Here is a 16517-nt window from a genome sequence, read left to right as displayed (position 1 = left end):
CAGTACTGTATGTCACTTTCCAACCCCACCCCAGCATAGTATAATTCTCAGCACTAAATAAGCTCACAAAAGATATTTGAATAAATGACTAAGTGAAATGTAACCACACTCAGGGGCTGCATCATTCTACAAATGTTTACTAAATTATTTTCACTGTGCCTAATGATTTAGCTTTCTCAGGGCAAAGACGCTTAAGTAAGGTTTAAAAGTAAAAAAATTAATCCAACGCAATATGCCAAATGAGGATACATCCAAAGGGATTTTTGACCAAGACATTTCACAAGCGGGAAAATAATATGCTGAGGTTAATCTCACTAGGAATTGGGGGACAGGGAAGGTCCATTGAAATGGGATCCTTATTTTCACTCATTAAATTGGTAAAGATTAAGGGAGGGGGAAGAGAAAGCAATTGGTGACTGTCATCCTACTAGTGATGAGATAGATTCAACCTCTCTGGAAGGTAATTTAGTAATATGGTATCCAAAACCATTATCTACAGCTATGATAGGGAAATCCAATTCCTAGGAAGTCATCCCAAGAAAATGATGGAAAAACATACTAACATGTAGATAAATATAAGATGATCAAATGCCTGCTGAGGTATTATGGATTAACACTGAAAACTGGAAGCAATCTAATTTTAAACTCCAGAGAAACAAATAAATTATAGAATTTCTATCTGACGGCATATTCCATAGTCATTAAAATCCTATTTTAGAAGATGACTGATATGGGAAATGTCAAAGGTAGATAGCAAAGTTAGAAAGCAGTTAATCAATGGGTGAAATAGGATAATTTCATGTTAAATAAAGTACACACATAAGCATGTGTCTGTGAGTTTGCTTGTACACATGCTCAAAATTGTACCCAGCACACCAGAAATTTACGGTGGTTATCTCCAATTGATAGTATTTAGATTTAAAAATGATTTTTCTTTGTTTTTCTGTTTTGCTACATTTGCCAACTTCAGCAACATATATTACTTTAGAAATTTGGGGGGAAAAGGTCACAGAAGATACTTAGTAATATGTGATGAAATTTGTTCATGAAATTTTAGGTAATGATTTGTCTATAGGCTTTGGGATTGAATCCAGACTACTCAAAATTCAATAGTACTGTGTAAAGCAATCATTTTCTGGAGACATTTATATGGAGTTTCAAATTTTACCTCTCAGAATCTCATTAGAGTACTAAATACATTTTATTCTTATTTCAAACCAGAGCACTCTGTTTATCATATATGGTATGGATTTGTGAGTTTAAATCAGTGTTTCAGGATTTGACTTCTCATTTGTTTTATTTTCTTATCAAATGATCACAGTGTACGAAACATTTCTTGCCTTTGGGGAATGTGGGACACAATGATGAGCATATGCACATGGTCTACGTGGTACAACATTTCAATAAGATGTTACATTAACTTTGTCCAGTGGGTGTGTATTGATAATGAGTTTCAGAGAATGAACATATAAAACTGATTTTAAATTTAGTCAGTGTGACTTTTATTTAAGAAGGAAGAAGGAGAAGAGAAAGGTCTGAAAGGGAGGGAAGGGCAGGAGGCAGAGAGGATAAAGGAGGAACCAGGATCATCCACCTACCTTTCTTCAGTCCTAAACAGGGTATTGGCATGCTCATCTCCTAGGCCCACTCTGATCAGGGAAAAGCTCTATATTTAACATTCCATGACATCTCTCCAAACGGAAATTTTTATGTAGAAGTATAATAAAACATGTATCTTCATTCAAGAGTAAAGAACAGACCCACGCTAAGGACCCACGCAAAGTGCTGTGATATCGGGCAGTATTCACAGAACACTGAAGAAGGAGAATATTTTGCAATCTAGAAAATGAGATCACCTGTGTAGAGGGCTTTATTTTTAAAATCCAGTTACTTATTAGATCATTCTCATTGAACATAGTTGCTTGATTGTTGCTAGTGCTATTTTGGGGTGGAGGAAGCCCTCTCTCCTTTTTCTGCTCATACTCCATATGTAAAGATTTTTAATTAGTCTTGTGGCTACTCAGCTACAGAACTTTGCCTTTTACAAGAAGTCTTTTCATTTAGAGCCTCTGTTTGACTTTTTACTATGTCCTTAAAGATTTCTTGGAACATCACATTTAAGAAAGGAAGTTAAAGGAAACAACAACAACAACAAAAAACCGTGATGGTAATTTCACAATTCTATCCTTTCATTGATTGTCTGCCATTCATTCATTCATTCATTCATTTATGAAATAGACATTAAGTGTTTACAATGGGGGCCAAGTCATAAGCATTGGGGTTATAATGGTAAGCAAAAAGTCACATGGTCCTAGACTCATAGAGTTGATTTATCTTCTCTTCACTTTTTTCTAGGCACTTTTTTTAGACACAGTCTTTAAGGTTTTGAAAGGCTACAAGATCTATGCAGGCTTTTGTTCTTTCAAGGTTTTCCTTACTTCGTGTGAATTACCAAGGTCCTATTTGATTATGTGATTTCCTTGACTATAGAGAGGTTATACCTTAAACATAGAATACCCTGCAGAATTTCTGATAATCATTCTGCAATCATTTCATAGTAACCAAGGTTTAGGGAAATAAAATTGTGTATCTGAAATGATGTTCATATTTTGAATACTGATCACACCATTTGTGAGTAAATAGTTCTCAAAAAGAAGAATGAAGTCAAATGAGTCTTGCATAGAACTAGGCTATATGTTCAGTGTCTACAGTAATTCTCTCATTTTCTGGAGGCACTAATTTTAAGATGCTTTTGACTTTGGCATTATAAAAAGTGAAGATAAACACTTTCTGGAACACTGGAATGGATCTCAGGAGAAGACCAAGGTGAAATGGAATAGAGTTTATGTTTTAGCTAAATCTGAGCACAAGAGTTTATCTTACTTTTTTTAGAAAACCTTCATCAAGCACATTGACAGCCAGTAATACATTTAAATAACAAAAGTTATAAGTGATTTTAAGCAAGAAAGTAGATGACACCTCCTCCCCACCTGGTTACACATGCTATTTTTCATGATTTACCTGCAGGAGTATGCACGAGAAGCATATGGGGTAAAGAATGGAAAAGGGAAATGCTGTTAAGGAAGCTTCCCATAAGCATGAGGTTGGTTATTTATGATTTGGGTCTTTAGAGTTTAGTGGCTTTGGGAATGAAAAGTAAAGGGCAGAAGCAAGGCAAAGTTCAAAGAAAATGACAAGCAAACAAATAGCAGTTAGGAAAACTGAATTTCTTACAGTGAGAAGTGCTCAGCCCACAGCATTGGAGAGAAAATCAGTGCTACTTACTGCTCTGGAGTCTGTGAGGGGCGACCAGACATGAAACTACGACATTCCTCAGGTGCAGAGGACCCCTGGCCTTTATCCACAATGCTTCCCGCCTCTGACCTATGCAAATGGTGCAGTCCACCAATCAAACAGAGCAGGACACCACTCCTCAATACTTCATATACTTCATAAAGCAAAACACTCTGTTATCGACAACATATATTGCTTGCAAACCCTATGTCATCATGAGTCTATACAGTATGAAATTTATATCCTACATTCGATTTATGATCTAGCCGATTTATTGTCTAAGAATACCACCATCAATGCAGTCATTAACTACAAGCAGAATTTTAAATTTAGGAGTTTCTTTTAATCTCAGTAAGTGACATGTTTTATGGAGTGGGCATACAATAAATTTATATTTACTAGGATGAAAAACAACAGGGCATCGCTCAGCTATTTGTATTTTTCCATGTTTAAAATATTACTTAGTAAACAGGAGGATATGGTATCAATAATTGCTTTTCCTCTTTGGACAAAAATGTAAATTATCTATGGAGAAGACTAACACACAGATAACATTTCACCATATTGTTGAGATCTATGAAGTAAAGGTCAATTATATGCAAGCCTGAGATCAACTGAGCTCTGACTTATAGAGAGGCAGGATATGTTTGATAGTAAACACATCCTTTTTCTAAGCTGCAGCTGTACTGTCACCAGTGATACTATTTATACAAGATAGTTCCACCAGCCCTGCACTAGAGTCACACACCATCCTGGGAACCACATGGACAGTACAACCAATTACATTCTACAGACATAAGGCCAACACGAATATTTATAGCTTAAGTTTCTAACCTTTTACTGCCTGCAGTCTTAGATTCTGATTCATTCTCCTCCATCTTCTTCCCTGGTGCCAACTTCTCAGCACTGTCAAGCAAAGCACTGAGGGCCACTCTTCTGAAGACATTTCCATGAGCCTCTTTGATAAACTGGACCAGCTGACGAATGTCACAATACAGCCCCTGTTTGGATGCAAGAAGGAAAGTATGGGGAAAGTTGTGTGATTAAACAGTTTTCACAGGAAGAGAGGGAGAAAGTAATTCCCTAGGCTGAGATCAGCATTAGAATCATAAAAGGAAGACATTTTACTACAGTGAACCAGATGGTACCCGGTCTCTCTCCATTGTTCCTATGGCAACACTACCCAAGAACCTTGCCTGTCATCTTTAGTATGAAAAAGGATGGTTACCATGTTCCATATTCAGAAAGTTGGCTGTATCATTAGAAAGACATCAATTTACACTTTAAACCACTGGATTCCCAAGCTTTAATTTTCTCTATTATGACTTCTGAAGAGATGCCTGCAAAAAAAAGGCAATCAGAAGTTTGTTTAGACTAGAGATTTCAGTCCCTCTTTAGCTTCTCCAAATTTTCTGTATCACTGTGATAAAATATGCTAAGTCCTCTAGATACTTCTAACAGAGCCTGATTATTCAAGGATAGTGTATTTTGCTGGACATATTTAACAAATGTGTATGTTGAAGCCCATTTGAACATGAACTTGACTATGAAGTAAAGATGATGCAGGGCTATTAACACCAATACATTGATGAGTCCACAGTTAAAAATATGTATAGAGAGACTATGGACTCTGAAAAACAGTCTGAGGGGTTTGAAGTGGCGGGGGGGTGGGAGGTTGGGGTACCAGGTGGTGGGTATTATAGAGCCACGGCTTGCATGGAGCACTGGGTGTGGTGAAAAAATAATGAATACTGTTTTTCTGAAAATAAATAAATTGGAAAAAAAATATGTATAGGACCTTTTTTCTTGAGATATTAACCTTTTCACTCAGCATTTCCTCCTCTCTCTTCAAGAAGGTGGTTACTGCATTCTTTGCCTTCGGAAAGGTTCATGGCAAAGCAAGACACAGAAGCCTAAGAAACACTTACCTTGATAACTTTGGTTTTCAAAACCTAAGACCACTGGAACAATCATGCCAATGAGCCTTAAAAAATCAGAAGGAACAGTAACTGAGGAAAACATGGAAAGAGAGTTTTTTCGGTCCTCTGGGCAGAAAGATCTTGTGCTGTCATTGTATTCTTTGATAGCTTCCCCGTAGAAGGGACAAGACACCAAAAAACAAGGGTTCCAAATTCACCAGAGTGCCCAACCCTAAGCACCCAGCAGAGAGCATTAGTAAAATAATAGGTATGGACTGATGGTTGAGATCCATGGAGTTCTTGGGTCCTAGGTCCTACCAAAGACTTGGGATCTTTGCACCACTCTGTGAAGTAAAGAAACCCCAAAATGTTGGGATTCGACTTTCAGCCATTCTGGTGGAATGGGAGTTCCAAGTCAAAACCAAGATGATTTAAAGAAAATTAAGAAATACAACTATTTCTCCTATACATTATTTTGCAGACTAAAATGTATAAAAAGTGCTCACATGTATTATAATAAACTTTTCAAAGTACTTCTTGCCATGAAAAATTAACTGCATGGAGGTGTCCACATTTTTCTCAGACTCTAAGAACTTTGCTGAGGTGGCTTTGACAGCTAGCAAAATTCAATTCCCTTTGGTTTAGGGTTTAAGTTTATCTCAAGTTATGTGAATAGTCTCAATGGCTAAAAAGCTTAAAATAATTCCCTGATTTAGGTAGCTTAGCAGATAGTGTCAATATGTATAAATATGCGGATTTCTACGTAAAGTCCCAATATGTAACATTTGGTAAGATAGTGAAATATAAGTCCTTTACTCCCCAGAGAGAACTGAATTCATCTATTTGTGTGGATTCATTAGCCTTTTTCATACCTACTTTTTGTATCCCAAACCACAATTTCCTTGGCAGCAATTAAGCACTAACATGTTATAGCCCCATCCTTCTCTCACAGTTCTTGTGGCTTTAGTGGTTTAATTAACACAGTCATTTATGAGGAAGTAACTAAAAAATTGCAGTGTTCTATAAAAGAAAACAAAACTAATTTCAGCAGCAGATTCACATTAATTTTTTAAAGTATAGTTTCAAAAATGGTTGGTTTAATATTCTTTAATATTTCATGAGCTAATAGGCTGTGTTGAGCACCTCTTTCCTTTAAGAACTTGAAGTACCTTTCAACTATCTCAGCAACCACCACGGAGCTTATGAAGTGGAAGAGGTAGATATGTAATTTTCAAGTAATTTAATGAGTAACAAGGAGAAATGTGTTACTGAGGCTCTACCATGAGTTACTGGTCACTTTGGGAAAACAGAGATTTTTAACTTTAAGGTACAGACTTTTAGACTTCAACTTGTCTTTCTCAGGGCCACGACTGAGAATTTTCTTCGAGTGGAGACCAAGAACTCCTGTGGGAAGAAGAGGTGAATTTCTCACCAGATTCTCAGGGCTGTGCAATTCATGCGTGGTTGAAGCGCAGCGTGTGATAAGGGACTTAAACATGGCGCTGACGATGATGCCTTCCACGTTTTGAGCTGTGGATTTGTTGTCCACCGTGGTGAAGTTATTTCCAAACCCAGCCTTGTCTGGAATGCAAAGGCACCAATTCAAGGCAATGTTTCCATTAAGCTACACAGGTTAAGGAAGTAATGAAGTACATAGCACCCAGGAACTAGTGAAGGGCTACATGAAATACAGAAATAAAAGATTAAAGATATCCCTAGGTTTAATCATCTTTATGCAGACTTGGAGATAAACAAGTCATAGTCTCCCTCAGAGTCTTTACGAGGTTATAGTCCATCATGTTGTGGAATGTTTCTATTGATAATCTAAGCAAAGTTATTAATCCATCATTGGAGAGAGAATTTATTTGATTCAGCCTTTCTGGGGGTGAGGAATGCTGTCTTCTCAGTGGAAATCCTTCAGTCATTCAGAAGTAGGGGTGGGGTCAACCAGGTGAACAGGGCAGGAGGAGGCAGAGGCAGTGAGGGGACCTTGGTGGGGGGGATTCACATGGGCACTGGCAATAAAAAGGAGACTAAGTCCTGCCAAGAGCTGCATAGAACTTCCATCGGCTTCTTGCTCCCAGACTCTGTAGGTATATGGAGAACGAAAACCTACAGCCTCTCTTAGAGCCACTTCCTTATGACTCATTGAAATGTGAAATGCCAATGAAATGAGGCCATCACTCTCTGGTAGCATTTTTTTGCCAGTTTTTCACATATCCACAGACATTTTGTAGGGGACACATGAGATATTCCGGAGCCTTGCCAGAAGATTTCTAATGACTGTGAGCCACCAGTGGACTGTAGGGTCAGGCTGTATGCATCTCCAAAACAAATCAGATAAGGACCTGTGTGTTTGGTTGGCTGATTCACCGAGAGCCTCTTCTCAAGAGTCCCAGGGGGGATTTGTCACCTTGAAGTAATACACTTTATCACCAACCTTTCACTGTCTGTGTCAGATGGCAGGGGATTATCCCTAGATTTTACATCGTAGAAAGAAATCTTTTGGTCTATGCTTGCAGTTTCTATCTCAGCTAGCTTAAAAAAGGAGAAAATAGGAATTTCTCTTACAGTATCCCAACTATAATTCCTACTATATGATTTTTAAAAATTTATAATGTGCTCAGCTTAAAACTTCTTTGAGGATATACATTATTTTAGGGGTTCTATAAAGGAACAATATTTTTTTAATGAGGTCACCAAACGATAAAGCCTGGGATACAAATAGGGAAATTGGTTCCAAATTCATCAAATAGATCTTCATTATAAATTAATCAACTCTCATACATGTATCATATAAACCACAAAAGGCTATACTAAGACATTATTTCTTCCCAGGCTCTAATCAAAATGTATATGTTATTCAATTCAGGCTTCATACAGCATTTCATTTCATTACTCTATTTGCATTTGAGTGGTGTTGAAGGTGTTTGGTTTATTATGAATGCAGTTGGTGTTCACTGGCCCCTTACACCACAGGTCTCTTTGGTGGGGTTTTCTTAAAGCCATGAAGTATAAAATGGTGTGTGGGGCTATCTATATATCCATTTGCCTGTTTTTTAAAAAATTCAGTATATATGTAGGTATAGATGAGCATATCAAAATTATACTACTATTACATTTATATATATCTTTTCTTTCCTATTTTATTTTGTGAAAAAAATCTCCAAGGACAGTGCCTGGCATAGAGTAAGTACTCATATTTGTTGAACTAATGAATATACTCCCTTGTTCCTTGATTTCTGCCTCAATTGTCATATAACAGAAAGTCGCGTGAAAGAGAGAGGAGTGCCATGAGTGATGGCTTGAAGGGCTAGCTGTGAGGCTGCCACAACTTTACCACATCCCTTTTGCTGAGGAAAGTTGTCATCACAAAGCTTCCAAAAACGTGTTATCAAAGACAATGTGCGAGCTTCTCTTATTGATACTTTTTTACACACACACACACACACACACACACACACACACAATCTTTCCCTCTAAATTCTATGCCCACATATTCAGGGTACTTCTGAAACTCTACCTGCGTCACCTCATAGCGATCTCTCCTGGAACATGGCACAGCTTTACTTACTGTCAGTGACAGGCTCCATACAGAATCCTAGCAAAGCATGCAAGAAGTCCACTACATTATTGAGAGAGTCCTTGTTCACATAGTCCCTCATGGTTTGTCGGAATTGCATCTTATCGAGCTTGTATAGCTTAGTGAGGCAGTTCTGGGCCTGCAATGAAGGAAGAAAAGTGGAAAAAGTCACAGGTACCAGCTTAAGCTAGGGATACCATTAGTCTGAGACAGAAGCCTGCAGAAGGCAAAGGCTTCCATTCATCCCTGCTGGCTGCTGCAGGCCAACCCTGCTAGTCCCTCTTGGCTGAGCAAGAGAGGGGCAGAGATAAGCTGAGCAGTACGAAGGACTTTACTCTGAGGAGGGCTGCCCCAAGTAAAACCCAAGGCTAATGTCTAATGCTGGTGCCAAAAAAAACAAAAAACAAAAACCAAAACCCCTCAGTCTTTTCACCAAGATCAAGATTTTAAGATCTCAATGAAGAAAAGCTCAAAGTGTCAAAAATTAGGCAGGTTACAGAATTGGTCAGTCAGGTTTGAAAAACCTCAAGGGCTTTGTGTAATGGGAAGAAGTATGCCACTCCTATGTTCAGCTACTTTGAACTTAAGTAGATTTAATTGAGGGGGCAGTGAGAGGGATGTAGGAAGTGGGTATCCAGTGTCCTCTTATCTGGCTAGGAGGGGAAGATCCTTGAAGCTGGGGGGAGGCATAAAATACAGGCAGGTCTCATTTGTTTCTTTATGTGTCTGTATTTGAATGTGAGAGTTTGATATTTAAATAGAAATTAGCCTTATAGATGTGAAAACCAAGTAACCATTGGCTAGACCCTAATACTCACAATTATATTGCATATGATCCAGCAAATAATTCTGCCATCTGGCAAAGGGAAAGGGAATAATTCCACAACAATCCCATAATAATCAGAACAAATGAAGGCATGGTCATGGGCTGCAGGAGGCCACAGACAGAATATGCGGATACTCTCTGGTGTCAGTCAAAGCCTCCCAGCCTTCCCAGCCTTCTCCTACTATGAAGAGAAAAATCACATGTGTACAGTCCTTTGCTGTTAAAACATGTTTCTTACTTGTAAGTACATAACCTTTGACTTTCACACCTTGTGATTTGATGAGCATCCAGTACTATAGTGGAGGAAGCTGGGGCTCACAGAAGACAAGGATTTTGTCCAAGTTGACACAGTTCACAGCAGAGTCAAAATTGGGACTCAGAGTCTTGCCCTTTACTGAGGTTATTTCTCTTATGATACAGTAGTCCTATGAAGAATCCAGATAATGATTGGGGCAAACATTGTTTAGGTACCACCCACTTTCCAAAAGAACTTATGATGATGGATAAATGAATAGAGATTGGTTGCTCTCCTGAAGAAACATTCTGTGTAAGAGATATAAGGAAGTCCATGACAAAGGAATGAAATGGGGAAGTAAGACAAGACTCTAGGTTGAAGGAACAGGCTAAGGAAAGGGAGGTGGTTGGGTGAGGACCACCTTAATTGATGATGGAAAACTTTGGACAACCAGGCACAATCTTGAAAGTCAGATTGGAGAAAGCAATCCCTAAGAATTCAAACATACAAGGTAGGCCCTTAATGGTTTCCCAGAAGAAAAGTTAAGTTATATCATTACTTTAACAAATCAAGGGCCAGAGAAAGATTCTGGAAAAATCTGAAGAGAAATAGAAAGATTTTCAAAGGCCAAAACTTGGAATTCACAATAAATTTCTTGGTACGACCTTGCTGTAATCCCCCCATCTGTATCCCAAAGTCAGGTGAATTGATAATTGTTTTCATTCTCCCTTTACTAGGTCCTAGAATAATGAGAAAATAAGTGTTTTTATTACAGAGAGGTTATTGGTTGCTAGATCTTAGTCAAGTTCCTTTTTTCCCTTACAAAATAAATGAAGCTTGCTATAAAATTATGTTTTCAAAGTATTTACTTAAAATATTTCCTGCATGAAGTAGTATTTAATTATTATCCTATAAAGAATTAGCAAAGATCTTCATTGTTATACTTACAAAACAATTTAAACTTCTGAGTTGGAAAGTAGTGAAGCACAAATTATCTGATCTCTACAAAATATACCGAAGGCAGCATAATTTCAAATCCATTCGTTAGAGGCTATTAGAATGTCTGAATGAGTTCCACGGGAAGTTTAAGCAAGAATCAAATCAGACTATCAAACCTTAAGCATTTTGATTCTCAATGAATATTCTAAACTTCTCCAAGAGATATAAAGCTGTCAGAGTGAATTTCCTTTCAATAGTTTGGGACTACCTGCAAATGGTTAAGCTAAAAAAACACATGCCGGAATTATTAAGCAGTTTGACATATATAATTAATCTTCTATTTCTTCCTCTCTTCCTTTCTTCCTTCCTCCCTCCTTCCCTCCGTGTTTTTTCCCTCTCTTTCTTTCTTCTTTAAAGAAATATAGAGGCCCTGATGTGGTAGAAGAAATACTCCTAACATCTTAAAAGTTAAGTAACTTCTGAAAATGCAATGTTTTAGAAATTTGTAAAGAGCCAGCTTCTTGAAATAGACTTTTCCAGGGATCATGTCTCAAGTTTGTATCTCTTGGACAATGTGTTTGCTGAGCAAGGAGAGGCAAATATAGTCTCTATAATGAATATTAAGCTGGGCTACAAGAGAATGGAAGAGTTGCCCTCTAAGTCAGGAAAGCTGCGAAGGCAGGTGAAAAACTGTCTGGACAGCCTGATGGGAAATGTCCAGTAGTCTCATGAGGAAAGCATAGTGGACTACTAAGCAGCAAGTGATCTCTCAAGTGGCTTCTGATCACCTGTCCTATTTTCTCCAAGCCTAGAAAGACAGGTTCTGGTGTCAGAGCCAGTTTAGACCTCCACGCAAAGCATGACACTTATTATATTTAATGTGCCATTTCATGGAATTGGTCTTCTGTATGAGGAGTGATAATAACCATGAAGGCATTTATTCATACTGTGATAGAATTAAAAACCAAACAATAAAAATCACATACACACGCTCAAAGATGGGGCTGATTTCAGCTTTCTATTGCCTTATTATGATTGTTATTTTGATTTTTACATTTTGAGCCTCAAAATCTAGATCTTGGTCAAAGTTGTCATGGTTCAGAATTTAGAAGTTAATTACTGTGACTATAACCCCCCATATACAATCAATGAACATAATACAACATAAAGCATATAAAGGACAGAGACAAGAATGGATAGATGGATGGAAGATGGGTAGATGAGAGAGTGAGAAAGAAACCCAGCATGCTAGTACTGTGTGAACATTTCATGACAAAAACCAATACCAAGAAAAAATGGGTTGGCATTAGATGTTGACATGATCCTAAAACTCTGCCGTCATATGCCAAAGGGTTTCCTGGATTCAAATTTGCATAAAACCCTTATTTTCAGGAGGATATTTTCTTACAATTTCAATTCAAATGTATGTATGAGGCAACTGCCCCAGCTTGGACTTGCTATGGAGGTGGGTTATTGCTCAAGAGTGAAGGGAAAAGTAGCAATCAGCTGAGGCAAGCGAAAATGAGCAGGAGTAAGATCATATTCCGTGACAGAATTGTGCTTTGCAAGCCCAAGCGCAGAGTTTCAAGGTTCACACAGTTCAAAGGGACATGATCTCAAATACGAAGGAGTCAAGGTTCATTCTCAAACAAAGCAGCCAGAACATGACGGGCTACTTTTATAGTCCTGTTTTGTCCCAATAAGGGCCATTTTCCATACCTATGTAAAAATGACAAACTGAGTCCTAAACTTTGACCCCATTCTTTAACATAAAATATGTTTCTATTGTACCCAGGCAAATGATCAAAAAGCCATTTGTCACAGCCCCTCAGAGGCTCCTTAAATACATTAGTCTTTGCCAATGTCTTGCAAACTTTAATTCACACATTCCAATTATACACCCTTTCACCAACTGGGAGTTGGCCTGCTTAGGCAGAAGGCAGACGTATTTTCCCAATTAAGCTTTCCTAGGCCTGGGTTTTTGAGGTCTTGAGATAGGTTGTGGGAATCTTCCCACTCTGAATCATCATTAATCATGCCTATGAAATGCAATATTTTTCAGGGAACACTGACCCTCATTGACAAAGGACTCATTTTTAAATTGGAGGCAGGGAAGGAGAGGAAATGGAATCTACTGTAATTCTCTTACATTCTCTCGGAATACCTGGTGTCTCAGACGATCTCCAGAGAGCCCTCGATGTCCTTCTCCGCAACCATAGGCACATCCCAAAGACTTCACTATTTTAATGAGCATGGTCAGAGCAAGCCTATGGTTGCTTACAGGTGTACTTTCATCCTAGAAAAGTCACAAAGTCCTTTTGGTACTGCCATTCCATTTGGTGATTAAACTGAGTTTTATATGTTTTATGGTGAGCACGTACAACTTGAAAAACAGAATTGTCAAGGGCTCGACAAGCATGTTAACCTTTCTAAAATCCAGATTGCCTTTTAAAAGAAAGAAAAATGTGCATTTTGATCATCCTCTAGGGCTAAAGGATATAAATGTAGACCTCTTTATTAGAAAACAAGCTTACTGTATCCTTTGCAGACTATTAGAACCACCTAGAGAAACAATGGGGACTATCAGTGATGAAGGCAAATAGATTTTCCCAGAAGCTACCCTCATCATCAGGTTTCTGATAGTTCCACCAGGCAAAGATTATTGCTAAATTTCTGGAACTGATAAAAGTCTGGAACTTTGAAATCACATGGCAATTTCTGACATTTTTAAGGGACTTTCTAATTTTATATTTTCACTGTATTGTAATACTCACGCACCAGCAAAGTGAGAATATAAAGAAATTTGTCAACACTCAGCTTGTTTCTTCCTTTGCGGGTAAATAGGAAGCTTTCCTGAGATGAATAATCAGAATGGTTATCATCCTCTCTTTTGCCCCATTTAATCCTTGCTGTTAGTGAAGGACCAGCTTCCAGAAAAATGAACTTCTGTGAATTATCTCCAAAGAGGCAGAAGGATCCTAATAATTTCCCTTTCTATATCAGTTTACTGTGCAGAACAAAGGAAATAATGGATAAGCACTTCCATTGTCATGTGGAACAGGTGGCTAAGCAAATGATATCACACACTGAAAGTACTCCAGTGTGGAAAGGTAGACTCCCCTCCCCTAAAGTTATGCAGTTGGTCCTCCTTTTCTAATCTACAGCCTCATGTAGTGGACGCAGTGCTGAGATGCCCCCTGCAAAACTGAGCATTCTCTGAGCCTGGAAGTGTTGCTGGCTGACAGCTCTCTACTGATATCCTAACTAGCCATTGCTCTTAGCTAAAGGAGAGTTGCCTCACCTAAGGTTAATGCTCTTCCTGGTAGCAGTATGCTTCCAATGGCTGGTCAAAGGCATAATGCAGGTTTAGGGGTATAAATGTGGGCTCCTTTTCTCCACCTGGAGATTACTTTTAAGGAGTCATCCTTGCTTTAGAGCTCTCCGTGTGATGAGCTGAAGTCTGTTACAACTACATTGTAGTTCAACTTCTCTCTCCACCTCATCCTACTTCTTTTACAACCTCACAGTTGTTGATTCTGAGAGGCCGCCTCAGGAAACTTCCTGCACACACATCTCCACATCTCAGTCCATTTCCTGGGCACTCTGTATATCAGATGGTTGCAAATGGAAGACTCAGAAATTATCAATAGAAACTTACTAACTTATTTACTATATATACAACAATTCAGAAATGTTTGGATTCATATCTTAGCTCCATAACCTTGGGCTGGCCACTTAACCACTGTGTGCCCTACAAAATGAGAATCATAATAATATATACATATTTTATATTTATTTTATATGTATTATATACATTATACATTATATATATATATTTCTAGGTGTGGGACACTGCTCTCTTTTGAGACTATTTGTGCAAATTAGAAAAGGCATTCCTGTGGATAGTTGAGTTAGAAAAAGATGAGCCCTTTTAGTAGATGCATCTCTTGGTTGAACAGTTCAGTGAGCAGAGTATAGGCTGGATCTCAGTCCTTCTTGACTCAGCCTTAGCCACGAGCCCTTGTGTGGTGCACTGACTGTACAGTTAAAGGCAGTAAGTAGTGCCTCAGATAAGTTCATCCTGGGTAGGGCCTGATTTGGAAGATAGGTTTACACCCATTTTTAGATTACTGTATGTTCCTTTAAAAAAAAAAAAATCCCTAGCTCCAAAAGATCTTAGTAAGAGCTATTCAGGTTTGGCTTTCTTTACACCTTCAGATGTCCTTAGGATTTAGATTCCTCTTACAGGAGACACCAGAAAAATGTACCAAGCTACAGACAGAAATCAGGACAGATATTAAATAACATTTCAAGCTCTCAGTATTAGTTAGTGACATATATAGAAATAGAATTAGATCTTCCTTTCTGAATTAATAAATTCCTCATGCTTCTGGTATTACTACACTGTAAAATTAGATAAACTCTCAGATTCCACTGAAAATAACAAAGATTTAGGGCAGAAGAGACCTGTGTGAATCAGAAATACATGTACTTAATCTATGGTTAGGTTTTATTTTATAAATTATTTGTTTTACAAAGAGTACTTTTTTCCAAAACTAACTATGAAATATTGATTACTTGGTGGTTGTTTTGAAGACTACATATCTGACTTCAAAAAAAATTCCATCTAACCAAGAGTGATAACTTCTGTTCAAATAATGTTTACATTATCAAGTATCTAAGATACTAACTGGATTTTAAATTGGCAAGAGACTTGCAAGTCTACAAAAAGAAATCATATGCAGATACCAGTTGGGTAAAATTTTAGAACTAAAAGTAAAAATATAATACTAATAATGACCTCAGAAATTCTTAGGATACATAACAAAGCCCTCTTTAATATAGTTCCAACTGTCTAAGCTTTAATAATAAAACCCTATCAAAATTTCACAACTCTTATTTTTTTTCTTTCTATTTTCCCTTGAATATTATATTGGATAAAATACCATCTATTATCTCTTTGAGTAGCCAACTTATATTGAAAGATAAAACATGGACATTTAGTAAGAGTGAGATCCGAGGATTTTTGGATTATCCTCAGCAATGTATGAAGAGGTAAGAAGTTGGCAACCTTAAGCACTGGAAGATACTGTCAGAATTGGAAAATACACTTGGGATGCTTGGGTAGCTTGGTCAGTTAAGTGTCTTCATTTGGCTCAGATCATGATCCCAGAGTCCTGGGATCAAGTTCCCATCAGGCTCCTGCTTGACATTCAAGCAGTGGTAGAGCTAATTTCCTGGTCATGTTATTTCTTTAGGGTAGTGTCTCAGTTATACTATATGACAATCACTCACAGTCTGTCAAGAATACCTTTTCTCAAGATTTTCAGTGTCTGACCCGTGAAGAGCCTGCTTCTCCCTTTGCCCACTGTTCCCCCTGCTTGTGCTCTCTCTCTGACAAATAAATAAATAAAATCTTAAAAAAAAGAATTGGAAAATACACATTTATGATTAAGTCAGAGGAAGAAAATCCTAAAGAAAGGGTTCAGGAACCCAAGAACATTGGGAAAGAATATTTGGATGACAGCCCTAAAGTATTAGGAAGATAGTAGACAATGAGATGAAGAAACACAGATGATCGATGCACATTAAAAATTGATCAAGTAGGATTAGAAAGAGATAGAGAAGAAATTATAAGAGGAAGGAGCCCCACAACACTTATTCATAGTTTGGATAATTATGTAGATGGTAGAACTCTGCACACATCATCTTACACCTGTA

At 37.8% G+C, this 16517-nt stretch overlaps 1 protein-coding gene across 15 annotated transcripts in view; it reads right to left on the bottom strand.

The window, feature by feature from the left end:
- Nucleotides 1–16517, bottom strand: part of UNC80 (unc-80 homolog, NALCN channel complex subunit) — a 223950-nt gene that overhangs the window by 153221 nt on the left and 54212 nt on the right. For 13 of the 15 annotated variants that reach the window (XM_044241491.1, XM_044241501.1, XM_044241499.1 and 10 more), the window contains exons 14-18: nucleotides 12946–13092; nucleotides 8788–8935; nucleotides 6646–6794; nucleotides 4129–4295; nucleotides 3286–3384 (exon numbers count right to left, since the gene is read on the bottom strand). In XM_044241491.1, coding sequence (XP_044097426.1) covers nucleotides 3286–3384; nucleotides 4129–4295; nucleotides 6646–6794; nucleotides 8788–8935; nucleotides 12946–13092 — 710 coding nt within the window. The remainder of the gene's footprint in view (nucleotides 1–3285; nucleotides 3385–4128; nucleotides 4296–6645; nucleotides 6795–8787; nucleotides 8936–12945; nucleotides 13093–16517) is intronic. The other 2 variants (XM_044241495.1, XM_044241504.1) reach the window with 1 other exon arrangement.

Source organism: Neovison vison, chromosome 3 (assembly GCF_020171115.1).
Source record: "Neovison vison isolate M4711 chromosome 3, ASM_NN_V1, whole genome shotgun sequence".
NCBI lineage: Eukaryota > Metazoa > Chordata > Mammalia > Carnivora > Mustelidae > Neogale > Neogale vison.
Note: the sequence above shows the minus strand (reverse complement) of the source record. Positions and strands in the feature narration are given on the sequence as shown.